At 41.3% G+C, this 21,137-nt stretch overlaps 1 protein-coding gene across 4 annotated transcripts in view; it reads right to left on the minus strand.

Annotated features, from left to right (window-relative positions):
• Positions 1–21,137, minus strand: part of LOC132407441 (rab GTPase-activating protein 1) — a 243,889-nt gene that overhangs the window by 14,718 nt on the left and 208,034 nt on the right. For all 4 annotated transcript variants that reach the window (XM_059993944.1, XM_059993946.1, XM_059993945.1 and 1 more), the window contains 5 exons: positions 15,781–15,873; positions 9,881–9,991; positions 4,418–4,522; positions 1,039–1,122; positions 367–438 (listed from right to left, as the gene is read on the minus strand). In XM_059993944.1, coding sequence (XP_059849927.1) covers positions 367–438; positions 1,039–1,122; positions 4,418–4,522; positions 9,881–9,991; positions 15,781–15,873 — 465 coding nt within the window. The remainder of the gene's footprint in view (positions 1–366; positions 439–1,038; positions 1,123–4,417; positions 4,523–9,880; positions 9,992–15,780; positions 15,874–21,137) is intronic.

The raw sequence follows: 21,137 nt of genomic DNA on the forward strand, positions 1-21,137 counted from the left end.
GTGGCCTGCACCCAGCACATCATCAGACCATGTTGGCCGTTGATTCAAATGAAATGATTTCATTTTATGCTTCAATGTACATGACAAATAAAGATAATCTTTAAACAGACTATGTAAGTCTAAAGTCAAAACAACGTGACTTAAAAAGATAATTAATTCCCAAAACTGTTAGAAACACCCAGTAGTGTCAGGTAGCATCCTCAGAAATCACCAAGTTCCAGGTCCATAATCTTAGTCCTTTCTCTCTCTGCAGATGCTGCCGGACCTGTTGTGTTTCCAGTATTTCCAACTTTCTAGTTCAGATTTCCAATGTCTCCAGTTTATTTTTAGTTTTCAACATTTATTTCCCAGCTTGGTTGGACTCACCCGAATTTGTTCCAAGTCGGCTTTATTTCCCAGCTGCTGTCGCTCCAACCGTTCACTCAGCTGAGAACAGATCTAAAAAAGAGACGCACTTTAAATATGCAGAAAAATGCACATCACTATTTCATACAACTTGAGATTAAAATCTGCTACTATCTGCACAGAACACCACATTAAAAGGAAATTTTATGAAAGACCCCTACTTATCCAGATGCGAGGTCTGTTGCTGAATATGCTCTATCGATACACAGAATGATTACTGATAAGGAAGTCAAGGCAGGAAATAGCTACTCTGAGCTTTCTAGTGGCAGGAAAATAAAACTGCACTTCAACTAAACAATACAAGGCAAAGCACAGGCTAAAACCCCCTAGGGCCGCACACTTGGGACCTGAGAGGGACTTCTTCATTCAGAGGGTGGTGAGTGTGTGGAACGAGCTGTCAGTGGAGGTGGTGGATGTGGGTCCATTTGCAACACTTAAGAGAAGTCAGGATAGTGTTATGGATGGGAGAATGTGGATGAGTTCAATGGGACTAAGCAGATGAACAGTTTGAAATGGACTGGATGGGCCAATTGGCCTGTTTCTGTGCTGTTGTGATATTGTGAGAAGCAACAAGACACTGCTGCCAATTCTTTGTATACAACTCCCCACCAGAAAACTATGGCAGCTACAGACCTGCTTGTAATCACTGATGATCGAACTGTTCTTCTTTATTTCTGATTCTGCTTTGTCAAGCTCTCTTCGACACATCTCCTTCAGCTGTAGAAGGCAAGACAGACTTTACATTGAAAGCAGCGACCAATTCATGCTGTTCTAGCACAATACTCAGTTAAATACATATGACACTAATCTTTGCTGGCAGGCACTAGCTGTGACAGAGTTTCCCTCTCAGTCCCACACCACACTGGTTGGCTGTTGGGAGCCAACAAAAGATAAAGGGACAGATAAGTAGGCAGATCATGAGATTGATTGAAACTCCCCTAGTGTCAGAGATTAAAATGGGCAAAATTTGTTAAGATACATCTTGGATGGTTTCTTCAAACAATAAGTGCAAACAGGGAAGGGGTCACTCTTGACCTTGTGTTAGGAAATGAGCCTAGCCAGCTGACTGAAGATTCAGTGGGGGAGCACTTTGGGAAGACTGATTGTAACTATAACTGGATAACACTAGACCTTAGGAGGACAAGTACTAAACTGGAGGAAGGCTGATTCCAACAGTATTACACAGGAGCTGGGAAGAGTAGACTGGGAGCAGCTGTAAATGGGCTACTCCATTTCTAACAGGTAGATGCTGTTTAAAGCCCTGCATGTTCCTGTGAAGAAGAAAAACAAGAATGAAAAAGCTCAGGGAAACCTGGGATGATGAGAAAGGTTATACATTTAGACAAAACAAAAACAAAGGAAGCATATGTAAGGTTCAGAAAGTTGAAATCAGATTTTGAGAAAGAAAGTAGGAAAGAGTTTAAAAGGAAATGAAGAGGGTTAAAGAGGTCACGAATTCTCCTCAGCAAGTAGGATTAAGGAAAAGTCTAAGATATTTTATTCATACAGTATAAACACAAAAGTAGCTAGGGGAAGGGTAGGACCACTCAAGGACAGAGAGAATTTATAAACAAGAGATTCTGCAGTTTCACAAAATGCTGGAGGAACTCTGCAAGTCAGGCAGCATCTGTGGAGAGGATCACACAGTCAAATTCCTTGCCAGTCGCGATGAAGCATCTCAATCTGAAACGTTGACTGGTTATTCCCCTCCGTAGACGTTGCTTGACTTGCTGAGCTCCTCCAATAGCGGGGGGATTTTATATCCTGGAACCAGAGGAAGTGGTCAAGTTACTAAACTAGTACTTTCCAATAGCATTCAGAAAGGTGGTGGTGAAGGGTACTGATGAAAGGAGGGCCTCGCTGATGTCTTCAGCATTGATATCAAGGGAGTGGAGTTTTGTCTCTTGTAGAATATTAAGGTGGATAGGTTTCATCAAATCTATCCCAGGTAAAATGAGTGAGGCAGAAAAGGAAATTGCTGGGACCTTGACAATGACATTTGCATTCTCTTCAGCCAGAGGAGAGAATACTGAGATAAGCAATATTGAAATAAACCACAAACACGAGGAAATCTGCAGATGCTGGAAATTCAAACAACAACACACACAAAATGTTGGTAAAACACAGCAGGCTAGGCAGCATCTATAGGGAGAAGCGCTGTCGGCGTTTTGGGCCGAGACCCTTTGTCAGGACCTGACGAAGGGTCTCAGCCCAAAATGTCGACAGCACTTCTCCCTATAGATGCTGCCTAGTCTGCTGTGTTCTACCAGCATTTTGTATGTGTTGTTGAAATAAACCAGTATGGTTTAGTTGGAAAATTATTGAAGATTCTTGGATATAGGATCTATGCACATTGGGAAAAGTATGGACTTACTACGGATAGTTAGCATGACCTCATATGGGATATGGGAACATGTGTGTTAGAAAACAGCCTTATGTGAGGAGGGATAACGACAACTGAAGCAGGGCAGTGAATGTTGTCTACATGGAATTCACTGGAACACTAACGTGGATTGATGCAAAAATTACAGGCGATCTACAATTACTCAGTAGATTGGATTCAAAGTTGAGCAGGCCTTAGAAGCCTGCTAGAGGTAGTGGATGGGTGTGATTCTGACTGGAGGTCTGCGACTTGTAGTCTGCCCAGGAATCAGCACCAGTGCCTCTGTGGTTTGTGATTGGGAGCAGAATCAGGTGGGCTGATTACTAAGTATGCAGACAACACAAAGGTGGCAGAGGTGTGGATAGAGAGGAAGCCCACAATACTGTGCTCAACTAATTAGTTATCATGGATCCTGTGCTGAAATGTTCTACATCCTACTTGGTGCATTCATCAGTTTATGTATTGAGGGTGCTTCTACCTGGCCTTTAACACGATAAAATATAAGACCTAATAAAGCAAAGGGGCAGAATCAGGCCATTTGGCCCATCAAGTCTTCTCTGCCATTCCATCATTGCTAATTTACTATCCCTCTCAATTCCATTCTCCCACTTTCTTCCCCAAAACCTTTGACGCCCTGATTATTCAAGAACCTATCAAACTCTGCTTTAAATGTCCCCAATGATTTATTCACCACCCTCCGGCTAAAGAAATTCCTCATCTCTATTCTAAAGGGACATCCTTCTACTCTGAGGCTGTGACCTCAGGTCCTAGACTCCCTCACCATGGGAAACATGCTCTCTACATCCAATCTGCCTGGGCCTTTAAGTGGAGATGAGACTGAGCTCAGTTGCAATAATCTTCTGATCATACCCTAATGCTGATCAGTGCTATGCTTCACATTTGTGCGGTTACTCGTTAGGTAAAATAAAATGACCGGCTGACAGCCTTCAATCTGATCACTTCATCAGGATTTTTCACAGGGCAGATCAGTGGTGCAGATGGCAAAGTCACCACCTCTCAGTTCCAGAGACCCAAGTTCTCTACTGTCTGTGTGGAGTTTGCATGTTCTCCCTGTGACCATGTCTGTTAATTGGCTGCTATAATTAGCCTCTGGTATACAGAACAGGCAAGTTTGCTACCCTCTGCTAAAGAAATGTCTCACCTCTATTCTAGATCCTCCAAGAGCCTCCTTGTTGTAGGGTTTGGAGGCTTGTGTACTTCAATGACCTGGAGAGTCATGCTGGCTGGAGTCGGGACTTTATGCTTTGGCTCCTGGTAGGGTCACCCATGCCAAATAGGTCAAAGGGTAGAGGTCAGACTAAGTGTGGTCCAGTTGTCCTCCAGGTTTGGGGGTTCAGGTTAGGGCTAACAACCCCAACTGGTAAAATAAAATTGCTATGGAAACAGCCATGACAATTCCTTCTCTATCTGTGTGACAGTATGGACAGACAGAGATGGAGCACCTTCACTGCTGTCCTAAGTCAGTGGCATAATGGGCAGTAAACTATTCTAAAAAGACATCCCACTATTCTGAGGCTGTGTCCTCTGGTCCTAGACTCCCACACTATATTGAACATGATGAGAGCTGCACTATGACAGCGTAGGGTTAATCCCAGCAACAACAATCACCTGAGCAGCTTCATTTTCCAGTCTTTTCTTTTCATCCTCCGCATCAACCAACTTTTGTTTGGTCATCAGTAGCTCCTTATTCAGTGCATCAGCTTTCTCCTCAGCCTGTGGGGCAAAGTAAACAGAAACTTTTTTCACTTCCTCCAAGCTAGTTCATTTTTTTCTAAGTGCTTATATATTCAATGCAAAGGGGTTATTTCAGATTTCACTTTGCATTATCCAAAACTTGTCATTTCCAAAATTACACTGAAAACCCACTTGCCAGTGCATTTCTGTTCCAACAATGAAATAAATTCATCACAATGCAAGGAAGAACAAAATTGAGACTCAGCAATCTCCTCTTTATCATTAAAGGATGTGGCTATGTAATCATGGCTTGGAAACCAGTCATGATAAGTGATGTTACAGTCTTTGATTCCAGGATGTACTATTTTTGTTGCTGTGAATACTGGCATTCTTTATTCATCCCACCACACCTCTCTGCCCCCATAAAACATTAGAACAGCCTACAACCCACGATGTAATGCCAACCTTTGAACCGACTCCAAAATCAATCTAACCCTTTCCTTCCACATAGCTCTCCATTTTTCTATCGTCCCTGTGCCTATGTCTCCTAAATGCCCCTAATGTATCTGCCTTTGCAACCAGCAAGATATTCCAAGTACCCACTGCTCTCTGTGTAAAAAACGTACCTTTGACATCCCTCCTCCTTGAGGTATTGCCTATTGAAAATGTCCTCGATGGCTGAGTTTACAACTTCCTGCAGCATTTCCCCATCCTGTGCAATGGCCCCTCCATACCGGATGGTGATGCTCTCCATGGAATATCTGCAGAAATTTGCTAAAATCTTTGGTGACAAACCAAACCTCCTCAAACTCCTAACAAACTTGGGCATAGGGCTAGCAAACCCAGATACAGCAGTGCCAACAGAAACTCCAAAGAGCTCATCCCTGGGAGAGGAAGAATCTTCACCTCAAAGATGTATGAAGCTGTGCGGTGGAATTGGAAGCCACAAGGCTGATCAACCTCAGCCACAACCAAGGACTCTGGTGAGCTGCTGTCAGCAGTCTAGGTCTCAGTAGGGGTCCTGGCCTTAAGAAGTAGTAAATGCACGTGGAGATTAAAGCTGACCCCTCCTTCCTCAACAGTTGGTTTTCATTGCCGCTCTTTTAGTATGTAAGGGATCTTACTTTTCAATAAATTATTTACTTCATGATGGCCATCACAATTGGGTTGCTCAGCAAGTACCTAACGGTGAAGTGAACCAATCAGGAACCCTGTTGCTGTCTGCTTAATTCATTATCTGCATCAATGAGCTTCACAGAATAGCAAGTGGAACTCAAGCGTTAAAGATCTTACCATGTAGAGCATTCTGACTCACATCACTGTCTGGTCTAGAAACAAAAATGCACAGGATTGGAAAAATCTGCAGAGGGTTGTAGACTCAGCCAGCTCCATCATGGCCACCAGCCTCCTTGCATCGAGGACATCTTCCCAAGGTGATGCTTCAAGGACATCTTTCCAGGTGATGCTTCGACGATATCTTCCCGAGACAATGCTTCGACGACATCTTCCAAGGTGATGCTTCGAGGACATCTTCCCAGGTGATGCTTCGACGATATCTTCCCGAGACAATGCTTCGACGACATCTTCCAAGGTGATGCTTCGAGGACATCTTCCCAGGTGATGCTTCGACAATATCTTCCCGAGGCGATGCTTCGACGATATCTTCCCGAGACGATGCTTCGAGGACATCTTCCCGAGACGATGCTTCGACGACATCTTCCCGAGACGATGCTTCTACATCTTCCCAGGTGATGCTTCGACGATATCTTCCCAGGTGATGCTTTGACGATATCTTCCCAGGTGATGCTTCGACGATATCTTCCCGATGCGATACTTCGACGATATCTTCCCAGGTGATGCTTCGACGATATCTTCCCAGGTGATGCTTCGACGATATCTTCCCGATGCGATACTTTGAGGACATCTTCCCAAAGTGATGCCTCAAAAAGGCAGCATTCACCATTATAGACCCTCACTATCTAGAACATTGCCCTTTCTCCTTGCTACCAGCAGGGAGGAGGTACAGAAACCTGAGGCATGACATTCAGTGTTTTAGGAACAGCTTCTTCCCCTCCTCCATTAAATATCTGAATGGTCCATGAACACTCAAATGCTTCCTCACTATTTTGCTCTCTTTGCACACTATTTATTTTCAATAATAATAGTAATTTTATGTAATGCACTGTATTGCTGCCACAAAACAAGTTTTACAACATATGTCAGTGATAATAAACCTGATTCTGAGTAGGTGAGATACCTGTGGATGCAATGCAAACCTCTGACATGCTATCTACAATGTGCAGTTCTGCCTTTTAAAAGTGGCCACTCTCAGATAGATCAGTACTTGTTAATATATTACACCTTCTAATACATTTAAACTGTCAGTAAGCTTAGACTCCAATAGATGTATTTATATTTATTTTGTTTTTGTTGTGAAATTTATGCCTATTGCGTTTATTTAATGCTGCATCAGATCTCCAGTAACAATCATTTTGCTCTCCTTTACACTCGTGAAGAATGACAATAAATAATCACTGGTGCAGACAAATTGTTTTAGAAGTCGCATAATTAAATGGAGATGCATTTGGAGGCCTGTGTGCAGTGAAGGTGTTTCAATTGATTGTAGTAAAAATACACCTGTATCTAGAAGGTCCGACTGCTGGTGAGTCAGTATCCGGGCAAAAACTACACCATGAAGACAAAAGAACACTCCAAGCAACTCCACAAAAAGGTTATTGAAAAGCACAAGTCAGGAGATGGATACAAGAAAATTTACAAGTCACTGAATATCCCTTGGAGTACAGTTAAGTCGATCATCAGTAAATGGAAAGAATATGGCACAGCTGTAAATCTGCCTACAGCAGACAATCCTCAAAAACTGAGTGACTGTGCAAGAAGGGGACTACAGAGGGAGGCCACCAAGAGACCTGACAACTCTAGAGAAATTACAAGCTTTACTGGTTAAGTTAGGCGAGACTGTGCATACAACTGTTGCCGGGTGCTTTATGAGAGAGTGGCAAAGAGAAAGCCACTGTTGAAAAAAAAACCTCACACAAAATCTCAGCTAGAGTTTGCCAGAAATCATGTGGGAGATTCTGAAGTCAGCTGAAAGGTTCTGTGGTCTGATGAAAGCAAAATTGAACTTTTTGGCCATTAGACTAAATGCTGTGTTTGGTATAAGCCAAACACCACACATCATCAAAAACATACCATCCCTACCGTGAAGCACTGTGGTGGCTGCATCGTGCTGTGGGGATGCTTCACTGCAACAGGCCCTGGAAGGCTTGTGAAGGTAGAGGGTAAAATGAATGCAGCAAAATACAGGGAAATCCTGCAGGAAAACCTGATGCAGACTGCAAGAGAACTGCAACTTGGGAGAAGATTTGTTTCCCAACAAGTCAATGGCCCCAAGCACAAAGCCAGAGCTACACAGGAATGGCTTAAAAATAACAAAGTTAATGTCCTGGAGCGGCCAAGTCACAGTCCAGACCTCAATTCAACTGAGAATTTGTGGCTGGACTTGAAAAGGGCTGTTCACTTACAATCTCCATGCAATCTGACAGAGCTTGAGCAGTTTTGTAAAGAATGGGGAAAGATTGCAGTGTCCAGATGTGTAAAGCTGATAGAGACCTATCCACACAGACTCAAGGCTGTAATCGCTACCAAATGTGTATTTACTAAGTAATTATACAATCAAATATGTTGTGTTTAATAACTGTAATAAATTTAGACCAATTTGCAGAAATTTGTTTTCAGTTTGACATGAAAGGGTATTTTCCGATGATAAATGTCAAAAACGCCAGATTAAATTCACTGTGATTCAATGTTGTGAAATAATAAAACATGAAAACTTCTTTGGGGGAGGGGGGGAAGAGAGGATTATTTTTTATAGGCACTGTACATGCTCGTTAGACCTGCACTCACCATGGTAGCAGGAGTATTAACGTGTCAAAATGCTAACAGAATTTAAACGTAGATGCTCAGCACTCCAGCAAAGGAAGAAGTACTTTCTTACTTTCCTAAGTTATTGTGCTTTATATATGTACTACTGCACTTTACAGCTTGGCCTGGAAACACATTGTCTCATTTGACTGTGTACATGTATACAGTTAACTGACAATAAACTTGGCTTGAATAATAACTTTATAGAGCACTTTTCATATGGACATGTACAGTAGCTCAAAGTGCTTTGCAATGAGATTAAAGTGCAAACATGGAAATAAAATCAAGATTAAAATAAACATGAAAATAAAAGACAAGAAGATGTTAGTTAAAATCAAGATTAAGTAAATAGGTTTTGAATGCATTTATAAATGTCAGCTGAGTCTGCATCTCACAGTTTTAGGTATTGAACTCCACAGTTTAGGAGCATAGTTCAAGAAAGCTGAGTTGTCAATTATCTTTTGAGGGAGATTGTTTAAATTTATGAGACTGGCAGAAGGCCTGACAGCTCAGGCAGGAATATAAAACGAAAATGATTTTATGATATACTCTGGTTCCACACCATAGATCGCTTTGGAAGTCCAGTGAAAAGTACATTGCACAAATCTAGTCTATTTGATAGAAAGCTGTGAATTAGTTTTTCAGCATCATTGCATGATAGAAATGGACGTTGATTTACTCACTTTACATCAGAAAAGATAGAAATCCTAGTGCAGATTCTGGAGCTAGATAATGACTATGTATTACATACTTATCTTTCCTGAGATAAACAAAATGATGGCAGATTATACCAACTGCTGAGGATGGAAATTGTTATGGATAAATAATATAGTCCACTCCATGACATCATGGACAATCTCACACTAGCAGCAAGAAACAAGTTCTCAGACATTCCCAACATTCTCCAACTTGCTCATTTGCCATACTTAGCCCATGCTATTTAGAAAATGGATGTAAATGTATGTATAATATTTTTTGTAGTTTGTTTTGCAACACAGCATGGAATAGGCCCTTCCAACCCTTCAAGCTGCATAACCCAGAAACTACCCAATTTATCCCTAGCCTAATCATGAGACAATTTGCAGTGATCAATTAACCTACTACCCAGTGGTCTTTGGAGTATGGGAGGGAACTGGAGCATCCAGAGGAAACTCTCCCCCACCACCCCCCCACACACACACACACACACACACACACACACACACACAGAGGAAGGAATGTACAACTTGCTTACAGAGGACACTTGAACTGAACTCTGAACTTCGCGCCTTGAGCTGTAATAGTGTTGCGCTAACCACTACATTACCGTGTCCGGAGCAAATGGTAAAATGACTAAGCTACAACATACCAGAAGATATTAGTGGGTGTGATTAACTTCAAGAATATATTTCATTCCAATTAATACTGAAATTAAAGTGGATTAGGTTGGTGAATAAGATTAGAATTTAAACTTACATTGTCCAAATCCTTCCTGAGTGCGATTTTGCTGGTGACCAGCTCATGTGCAAGGTCATCATTCTCCTGTTCCAACCTCATATTTGCCTCCTGTAAACGCCTGTTCTCACGCTGTGGAAAAGAGGAACCAATCAGTTTCAGTACATATACATCTCTCCAAAGTGAACTTTAAACTTTTAACACAGACTGTTGTTCCATCAGTGTGTTAATACAAATAATTGTACATTCACTTTAACTTGTCAACATAATAAACAGCCATCTTTTCTGTTTAATTTTCATGTGAAAGAAAAAAATGTATTCCTAAACAAAATTCTGAAAATTTAGCAGATATTCATCATGTTATCAATGAGTCAGGTCTAAGTGAAAAATATTTGAGTGACAAACTACGTTGTGCAGAGGTTAGAGCTACAGAGCACTACAGCACGGAAAAAGGCCCTTTGTCCCATCTTGTCCACTCTAAGCTATTATTCTGCTAAGTTCCATCTAGACCCTAGCCCTGCATACATGCCCATCGATGTACAAATCCAAACTTGTCTTAAATTTTGCAATCAAGCCCTCAATCACCACTTCCTCGGCAGTCTGATCCACGCTCTCACCACCCTCTGAGTGAACAAGTTCCGCCTCAGGTTTTCTTTTAAACATTTCACCTTTCACCCTTAGCACATGACCTCTAGTTATAGTTCCACCCAACCTCAGTAGAACAAATCTACTTGCATTAATTCTGTATACCCCTCATAATTTTGTATACCTCTATCAAAACTCCCCTCATTCTCCTATGCTCCAGGAAATAAAGTCCTAACCTATTCAAACTTTTCCAATATCTGAGGTCCTCAAGTCCTGGCAACATCCTTGTAAATTTTCTCTGTGCTCTTTCACTCTAATTGATTTCTTTCCTTTAGGTTGGGATTAATAGCTTCTGGAACACAACTTTTAAATTCTTCTTCTCTGGTAACCATGAAACCAAGAAAGAAAAGAACAGCAGCACGATCATCAAACCCCAAGTCGCTCCTCCCTGCACAAAGAAAATTAGGGAAGTCCGGCAAAAAACTGTAAGACTGAAAAAAGGTCTTTAGTCAATATTGACCAGTACAGCGCAGTATCAGGCCTTTTGGTCCATAATGTTATGTTGAACCAATTAAATTAGTAATCAAATAGACAACTAAACTAATCCCTTCTGCCTGCACAATGTCCATATCCCTCCATTTTCCTCACATTCATATGTCTATCTAAATGTCTCTTAGGAGTCCCTAATGTATCTGCCTCTACTCCCACCCCAGGGAGGGCATTCCAGGCACCCACCACTCTCTGTGTAAGAAAAAATTGCCCCTCACATCTCCTTTGAAATTACCCCCCTTTCACCTTAAATTCACGCCCTCTGGTATTAGATATTTCAACCTTGGGAAAAAAATACTGTCTGTTTACTATAGTTATGTCTCTCATAATCTTAATCTTACATCTTATTAATTAATTGATTTGCCAAAAAAAATCCAAACTCTGTGGGTGTGTGTGCATGAGAGAGTGTGTGTGTGTGAGAGTGAGTGTGTGTGTGAGTGTGAGAGTGTGTGAGTGAGAGTGAGTATGTGTGTATGTGTGTGCGAGAGACAGAGTGTGTCTGAGTGTGAGTGAGTGATAGAGTGTGTATGTGTGAGTGTGAGAGTGAGTGAGAGTGTGTGTGAGAGAGAGTGTGAGTGAGAGCAAGAGTGAGTGAGTGAGAGAGTGTGTGTACGTGTGAGTGTGTGTGTGAGAGTGAGTGAGTGAGAGAGTGTGTGAGTGAGAGTAAGTGAGTGTGTGTGTGTGTGTGTGGGGGGGGGGGGCTGGAGGGTTGGAAGGAATAAAGAGCAACAATGCTTTAATCCCTGCCAGTGAAGAATTAATTGTTAAATTCTTCCCATAATTTAGTTACAAAGCTTCAATACTGTTCTTCGTCAATATAAATAAAATAGTTTCAACTTTCTCTCCAAAAATGGTGATAAAGAAATCCTTGCTGCTGACTCTGGAGGGAAGGATCTGGTGTAAATCACATTCAGTGAGTGTCGTTGTAACCAATGAGCCTGTCTGTGACAGGCCCGAGACATGACTGCCAGCAAATGGCTTAATGACTGTCAACAACTCAGATCAGTCTGACAAAGTGGTTTCAGTGTCACCAGCTGATATGGGCCTCTCAGGGTCTGAGGCAGCACTCACAACGTGCACTTGCATTAACGTCGACCCAGCTCATAGAGAAATAACTGGATAACAAACCTAATTTACCTTTTCCTTCAAAAAAATAGCAAGTACACTACACAGTGTGCCACATACACAAAGCTAGTGGATATCAGCAGGCCTGACAGCATCTATGGAGAGGAATAAAGAGTTACTGTTTCAGGCAAGACCCTTCAGATTCTGGCAAATACAATATGTCCTAATGAAGAGTCTTGGCCCGAAACATCAACTGTTTACTCTTTTCCAGAGATGCTGCCTGGCCCGCTGAATTCCTCCAGCAATTTGTGTCTGTTGCTTCTTATTCTGCCTCTTTCCCCCTTCCTTTCTAATGTTGATGAAGAGTCTTGGCCCGAAATGTCGACTCTATTTCTCTCCATAGATGCTGCCTGACCTGCTGAGTTCCTCCAGCATGTTGTGTGTGTTGTTCTGGATTTTGGGTGGCAGGGTGGAGATTCATCTGTATCAAAAGGAGGTATAAGCTGTGACTTCTCTCGGCTAGCCTACAGGTCACCCGTGGGCAAGGTGTAGCACCTTCTTAAACCCCCCAACCCCGGATCAGGGTCATGTGAAACCACGTGAGCAGTGATGGATGGTCATATAAGCAAATGGTGAATATCACAAGTCCTGGTTAAGTGACTACTGATGCCAGGCCTACAATCACTGAAGGGTATTGATAATGGCTGTGGTTATTCGTCTTGAAAAGGCACTGCACAGAAGGCGGCAATGGCAAACCACTTTTGTAGAAAAATTTGCCAAGAACAATTGCGGATAAGACCATGATCGTCCACATTAAATGACACAGCACATAATGGTTTGTAGCATCTGCAGAATTTCTAGTGTTTATCATTTTAAAATGCAAGTTGCACAGCTCAATAAATACCTTATGTGGTAAGGAATAATTGTCCCAGAATTTGTTGTGCTTTCATTAATTGGATATGAACAAAATGTTCTATGGACAACTTTAATTTGTGCCAGTAATTTGATTTTTATTCAGTACAGAAAGCAAAGGTTAATGATGTGTAAATGCTTCATGAATAACTGCAGATTGCAGAGCTTCACAGAATCAGTGGGATAATATTTTTTTTAAAATATTTATTTATTAAATTTTAGAAATTACAAAGAATAAATGTTAATAGTAAAATAGTAAGAAAGATAATATTAACCCTCCCCCCTTAACCCTTATCTAAAGAAAGAAAAAAGAAAGAAGAGAAAGATTGCCTGGATATCGGAGGATCCCCACATGCTCCATGGAGTTCAAAATAATTTTGATATTTATTTTTTACTTTCCCCAATTACTATAATTTTATCTTCAAAGGACCTATGTACTTAATCCTATCTTTTGTAACCCAATCTCTCTTTAATTTCTTATGTTCTGTTTCTGTTAAATGTGTTTCTTGTAAAAAAAAAGCTATATCTCCTTTCATTTTCTTAATATATATTAAAACTCTTTTTCTTTTCGCAGGTCTATTAATTCCATTAACATTAAAACTTAAAAAAATTAAGTAAATTAATCATTCATAGTACCTTGGGAATTCTTTAAAATTCCCCATGTTGCTATGAGTCTCTCTCCAATCATCCAGGCAAAGAAGAAGAAAAATAGAAAAAAGATAACCAATATATAAGAAAAAAACAACAAAGTACCCCCCCACTAATGTTGTGAATAAAAAGAACACAACATTACCCCCTCCCCCCATTTTACGGGTCATGGCAATCGCCATGATTGTACACGTGAAACTCGTGGCTATCGATCAGGAGCTCCCCCAGCTCCCCCGCAAAAAAAAAAGAAAAATAAATCAATAAAGAAAAGAAAAAAAAAATAATAATTAATGTCTCTACTCTCAATTAATACTCCTCGACCATTTTTTTCCTTATAAATGTCCATCAGGTCCAACCTTATTTCAGTCTTCATCGTTAGTCCATTTCACTTCTATAATTCTTTAGTCCTCTTCATGGGCATCAGGTAATTCTTGTACAAATTCCTCCGCTTTCCGGTAGTCAATGAAGAATCTTCTTTCTCCATTATCCAGGAAAATTATCAATCTTGCTGGATAGCTCAATAAAAATTTATAGCCCTTTTCCCATAAAGATTTTTTCACTGGATTAAATTCCTTCCGCCTCTTCAACAGATTGTAGCTCATGTCTGGATAAAAAAAAAACTCTTTTCCCTTCTACTCTCAATGGCCCATTTCTCTTTTTAGCACCTTGAATAGCTGCCTTCAAGATCATTTCTTTATCTTGATACCTTAAACATTTTATCAAAATTGATCTCGGATTTAGTTGAGGTCTTGTTGAGGTCTTGGTCTTAAAGATCTATGTGCTCTTTCAATTTCAATTACTTGACTTCCTTCTTTCATTTCCAAAATTTCCGGAATCCATTCTTGAAAGAATTTTAGTGGATTTTCTCCCTCTGTACCTTCCATAAGACCAACAATTTAAATATTATTTCGTCTACAAGAGTTCTCAAGCGCATCCATTTTTTCCATCATCCGTTTTCTTTCTGCTGTCCAGGCAAGCTTATCGTATTCTATCTTTTCTATTCTTTCCGTGTTTTCTTCTATTTTTACTTCCATCTCTTTAACTTTATTATCCATCTTCTTTTGTTCTTCCACCACATTGTCAAGTGTATTCTGTTTGCTTCTTATATCTGTTCTTATAGCTTTAAATTCATTCACCACATCTGTTCTTATAACTTTTAATTCATTGATTATAAATATCAGGATATCTTTTGTGTCTCCTTTAATCCCTTCCTTCTTTTCTTTTTCTTCTGGATTTCCCAGAGTCTGTTTCAACTTCTGACTCACTTTCAATTTCACTTCCAACCATAGTTAAAGCTTGTATTTTTGTTAACATCTGTTCATGCATACTTTCGCGCATGCGTTGTTCTTGCCGTTTCTTCTTAGAGACCGCCGACATTGCTGCAACTTCTTTTCCCGCAACATCAGAAGTGCCATGCACTTCATCGGGAGAAGATCCAACTTGAGTCCGAGGCTTCGCCAATACGGTTAGGCCTTTCTCCCCGCCGATTTGCGCAGTCTTCGAAGTAGTAGCTTTCTTCTGTTTCAGTTTAAGAGCCATATCAAAAGATAATCCTGAGTTACTTATAAGTAGTTTCTAATAGATATTTGTTAACTCTTTTTCATTTAAACCTTATTTCATTACTTTTTGCGAGGGAGCTGGAATCCCAACGTCTCAACCCTACGTCATCATGTGACGTCTCCCTGGGATAATATTTTTGAGGAGATTATGGATCAAGGAAGTCAGCAGGTCCGGTAGCACCTATGGAGAATAAATTGCAAAGGGTCTCAGCTCAAAATATCAACTGTTTATTCCTCTCCATAGATGCTGCCTAACTTGCTGAGCTCCTCCAGCACTTTGTGTGTGTTACTCTAGATTTCCAGCATCTACAGGATCTCGTGTTTACACTAGAAGGTACAAGTGGAGAATTCATTTCCCTGCAGTAAACTAATCAGAAGGAAATTTTCAAAAATCAAGAGGCCATTTTAACTGAAGGCTTCATAAGGCATCTAATGACAAAACACTTTGAACGTAAATATCACAGACAAGAGAAAGGTCTTGGCCTGAAACGCTGACTACTCTTTTCTATAGATGCTGCCTGGCCTGTTGAGTTCCTCCAGCATCTTGAGTGTGGAATGTGGATATCCGTTCTCTGGCAAATGATACCACTAATAATTCCTTACCTCAAATCTTTCAACGGGATCCTCCTGTTGCGCCTGTTGCTCCCGCATTACCAAGTACTCCTTTTCATATTTCTTAAGCTTTTTCTGACTGATCTGTTGATATATTCACAAATTAAACACTGCATTAACAAGAGCCTCCATTCATTTCTCCCCATTTATAATTCAGCACTATAGCAAAACACAGCTAAAGAATGAAAGCATATGCTGCTAGCTGAAGAGATCGATAGAAGTGGGCTTTTCCTATGATTAGTGTTCATAATTTACACTCGATAGCCACACTACTGAGTACACCTGCTCGCTAATGCAATATATGATCAGCCAATCATGTGACAGCAACTCAGTGCATCAAAGCATGCAGACATGGTCCAGAGGTTGTTATTGCTCAGACCAAACAGAATGGGGAAAAATGTGATCTTAGTGACTTTAACAGGGGACTGATCGTTGGTGCCAGACAGGGTGGTTTGAGTATCTCAGAAACTGCTCATCTCCTGCAATTTTCACACACAACAATCTCTAAAATTTACAGAGAATGGCTCAAAAAAACAAAAAATTAGTGAGCAGCAGAGCTGTGGGCAAAAACGCCTTGCTGATGAGAGAGGTCAGAGGAAAGTGGCCAGGCCCACTCAAGCTGACAGGAAGGTGACAGTAACTCAGACAACCACATATTACAACAACAAACATTTCTGAACACACAACACATCGAACCTTGACCTGGATGGCTACAGCAGCAGAAGACCAGGAACATCACTCAGTAACCACTTTATTAGGTACAGCACGCACATTATAAAGAGTCAAGCTGAGTGTATGTGTTAAAATGATTCCACCAGCTTTAAAATCACCTTCTCTTTCATGTACAAGTGTGACATTTTATGCTTCCTGTTGAACTGACTAAAAGTGCTACACTGAAGTTTGCTTGCTTCACATGTTTTGCTTCAATCAGCACTGTCTAGAGAGATAAAGATCCCTCAAATCTATAGACATAACCCATTTTAACAACTTTCAAAACATGGGCTGCGTAGGAGAAGGCATGGGTGGGAGGAGGCACAGTAGTATAGTGGTTAGCATATGCTATTACAGTGGCAGCGACCCAGGTTCAGTTCTCATTGTTTGTAAGGAGTTTATACCTTCTCTCTGTGCATGAGTTTTCTCTGAGTGCTCCAGTTTCCTCCCCCATTCCACAGATGCTCAGGTGAGTAGTTTAATTGATCACATGGATGCTATCGAACGCTGCAGGCTCATTGGGCCAGAAGCACTTGTTACCATGCCGTATCTCTAAATAAGTTAATAAATCAAGTTGGGAATGAGACTGGGCAGGTGACACAAGTTTGTGGAGGGAAGCACTTTGCATCTATTGATCATTATGCCATTAATTTTAAGGTAACTATGGAAAAGAAAATCCTGGTCCTCTAGTTGAGATTCTGAATTTGAAAAAGGCCATATTTGATGGCATCAGAAAGGATCTGGCAAGTGTGGATTGGGTCAGGCTGTTTTCTAGCAAATGTTTATTTGGTAAGTGGGAGGCGTTCAAAAGTGAAATTTTGAGAGCACAGAGTTTGTATTTGCCTGTTGGAGTAAAAAGCAAGGATAAAAGGTTTAGGGAACTTTGGTTTCCAAGAGATATTGAGGTTCTGGTTAAGAAAAAGGAGATGCACAAATGAGGTGCTTGAATATAAGAAATGCAAGAGAACAGTTAAGGAGGAAATCAGGAGGGCTAAAAGAAGAAATGAGGTTGTTCTAGCAGACAAGGTGAAGGAGAATCCTAAGGGCTTCTGCAGATACGTTAAGAGCAAAAGGATAGCAAGGAACAAGATTGGTCCTCTGGAAGATCAGAATGGTAATCTATGTACAGAGCCAAAAAAGGTGGCAGAGATCTTAATGGAGTTTTTTCAATCTGTATTTACTTGGCAGATGGACACAGTCTATAGATGTGAGGAAATGGGGCAGCCTGGTCACGGAGCCTATGCAGTTGTTGGAGGAGGAGGTCTTTGCTGTGTTGAGGTAAATTAGGGTGAATAAATCCCCAGGGCCTGACAAGTTGCTCCTTCAGACCCTGGTGGGAGGCTAGTGCAGAAATTGCAGGGGCCCTAGAAGAGATATTTAAAACATCCTTAGCCATGGTGAGGTGCTGGAATGTTGTTCCATTGTTTAAAACAGGCTCTAAGAATAAGGCAGGAAGTTACAGCCAGGTGAGCCTGACATCAGGAGTGGGGAAGTTATTGGAAGTTATTCTCAGGGAACTGGATACACAAGTATTTGAATAGACAGGGAGTGATTATAAATAGTCAACATGGCTTTGTGCATGGTAAATCATGTCTAAAATCCTATATGTTTTTTTGAGGAAGTTCCCAGGAAAGGTATAGCTGTGGATGCTGTCTACATGGACTTTAACTAAGGCATTTCACAAGGATTTACATGGGAGGTTGGTCAAGAAGTTTCAGTTGCTTAGCGTTCAGCATGAGGTAGTAAATTGGATTAGACATTGGCTTCGTGGGAGAAGCCAAAGACTGGTAATCAAGGGTTGCTTTACTGACTGGAGGCCGGTGACTTGTGGGGAGCAGCAGAGATTGGTGCTGGGTAGGTTGTTGTCATCTATATCACTGATCTAGCTACAGTAGCACTAGAGGCCAGCTTCTTCGAGCTCATCTGCAGAAACTGTTTAATTTCCACTTGCAAGGTTTCTTTTTCCTTTTCAATGTGATGGGTTCTGTCAGCACCCTTGTCCTGCAGCTGCACTCAAACTGCAGTTCTTTATGGTGATGGTTCCCGCTCCCGGGCTCACCAACTGGATGTTTTTCAATATCCCAAGGGCATGGCCTAGAAGACGAGCGTGCCTTCAGGGTTTTGAGGCTTTGCGGCTCTACGGACGAGCCGATTCTAGGATGGTGCTGCCAACTGAAGCATCGCGGGAGAAAACAGAACAGCGGGTCAGCTGTTGGAGATCTCAGTACTCAGTGAACCACTCTCTCTCCCCCTTTCTCCCTTTGGTGGGAGAGTTTGCTACCAATTCTCAAGTCAGAAAACCCAAGAAAGCAACGCAGCAGACTTTAACAACATAAATCAGCAAGTTATTTTGTTTTTGTTTGTCTCCCCTCACAATGTGGGACACCTCTCTGCCCTTTTATTAGGGAGAGTGAGAGCCTGCGGTGTGTCGAATCGATTGGGTGAACAATTAGATTTTCTGTGCTGCAGATCAGAGTCTCTCTTGGGGGCTTTGCTATTGCTTGCTTGCCAAGTGCTGGGTGCTGATACATTTTGCTGAAATAAGTGGGTGAGGGGGAGGGCTGAGGCTTTTCTGCTGCTTGTGCGTGGGAGGAGGAGGGCTTTGGGGTTTTCTAATGTTTTACTGTTACTTAGTCTATGGGGTACTCTTCTGTTTCCATGGATATCTGTGAAGAGCCAAAACTTCATGTTGTATATTTATACATTCTCTGATTTTTTTTTGCTGGGGGATGGGATTCGGGAGGCTGATGATCGTGCTGCCCTTCTTTTCATGGCTACCCGGAGAAGTGAAGGATTTCAGAGTTGTATTCTTTGATAATAAATGAACCTCTGAACGTTTGATATTAAATGGAACTGTTGAACTATTGGATGAAAATGTGGTAAAGTGGATCAGCAAACTTGCAGATGACATCAAGGCTGGGGGTGTGGTGGGCAGTGAGGAAGACTATTAAAGCTTGCAGCAGGACCTGGACCAGCCGGAAAAATGGCAGATGGAATTTAATGCAGTTACGTGTGAAGTGTTACACTTTGGGAGGACCAGCTGGGGGGGCTTACAAGGTGAGGGTGCGACTGAATACAGCACAGCAGAGGAATCTGGGAATACAAGTCTCTAATTCCTTGAAAGTGACATCACAGGTAGATACGGTCATAAAGAGAGCTTCTGGAACATTGGCTTTCATAAATCAATGTACTGAGTGAAGGTGTTGGGATGTCATGTTGCGATTATATAAGGTGTTGGTGAGAGCTAATGTGGAGTATTTTATGCAGCTTTGATCATCTGCCTCGAGGAAAGATGTTGATAAGATTGAAAGAGCGCAGAGAAAATTTACAAGGATGTTGCTGGGACATGAGGACCTGAGTTATAGGGAAAGGCTGAATAGATTACGACTTTATTCCCTAGAACATAAAAAACTGAGGGGACATTTGATAGAAGTATACAAAATCATGAGGAATAAAGTTAGGATAAACGCAAGTAGGCTTTTTTCTACTGATGCTGGGTGAGACTGGAACCAGAGGTAATAGGTAAAGGGTGAAAGGTGAAATGATTTAAGGAACACAAGGGGGAGCTTCTCTCAGCGAGGGCGGTGAGAGTGTGGAATGAAATGCCAACGTAAGTGGTGGATGTGAGGTCGATTTCAACATTTAGAAACTTGGATAGGTACATGGATGGGAGGTGTACAGAGGGCTGTGGTGCAGGTGCACGTCGATGGGAACAGGTAGATTAATGATTTGGCACAGACTATACGGGCCAAAGAGCCTGTTTTATGCTATAGTGCTCTATGAATCTAGAGACTGTTGAACAAAGTAATATAGCTTGGCTGGTGGTTCACCAAAAGCAGAGGGTTGGGAGTCAAGTCATACAGAACAGATTAATTTCCTAATATGCTTCAAATTAGTTACTGTTCCAGCAACCTCTCACTTGGGAAGGACAGAAGATGGAAAGAGCGAACAAGTCAGTTGAGGGTTATCATCAGGAAACCACTAAAGACATGTGGACATATTACAATAGGCTGGCTTTCTGCACTTCTTACAGTACAGTACAGTCCTTTTGGCCCACAACGTTATGTTGATAATTTAACCTACTCTAAGATCAATCTAACTCTTCCCTCCTATGTAACCCTTCATTTTACTATCACCCCTGTGTCAAAGAGTCTCTTAAATGTCCCTGATGTATCTGCCTCTATCACCACCCCTGGCACAGTGTTCCATGCATCCAGCACTCTCTGAGTTAAAAAACTTGACTATCCTGGTAAGGTTGTAAGAGACATGTTTAAACCATTACCCCAAAAACTGGCCTATATTCCTAACTCATGCCTTCAGGACAGTGCAGGTCAAGTGGGGTCTGTGTGCACATGCAAAAACAATTATTGATTCTAGTACGATATCAGTATGGAACTTCTCTATAAACCAGGGCAGCATTTGAAAACATTCTAGCTGCAATGCCTTACCAAAAAAAAATGGGTTTAAAAACTTTCAGGAAATAATACTTGCAACTAATCTACTGTTTCCAGTAGTGTAAAGGGGTCAGGTGTGTTGAAGTGAGGGCCAATTTGCAATCTCTGGTCAATTTTAAATCTGCTGAATACTTACCAGCTCCTTATGTTTCATCCAGCAATGAAATTAAAATTTAAAAGTCA

The sequence above is a fragment of the Hypanus sabinus genome, chromosome 18 (assembly GCF_030144855.1).
Source record: "Hypanus sabinus isolate sHypSab1 chromosome 18, sHypSab1.hap1, whole genome shotgun sequence".
In the NCBI taxonomy this organism is placed as follows: domain Eukaryota; kingdom Metazoa; phylum Chordata; class Chondrichthyes; order Myliobatiformes; family Dasyatidae; genus Hypanus; species Hypanus sabinus.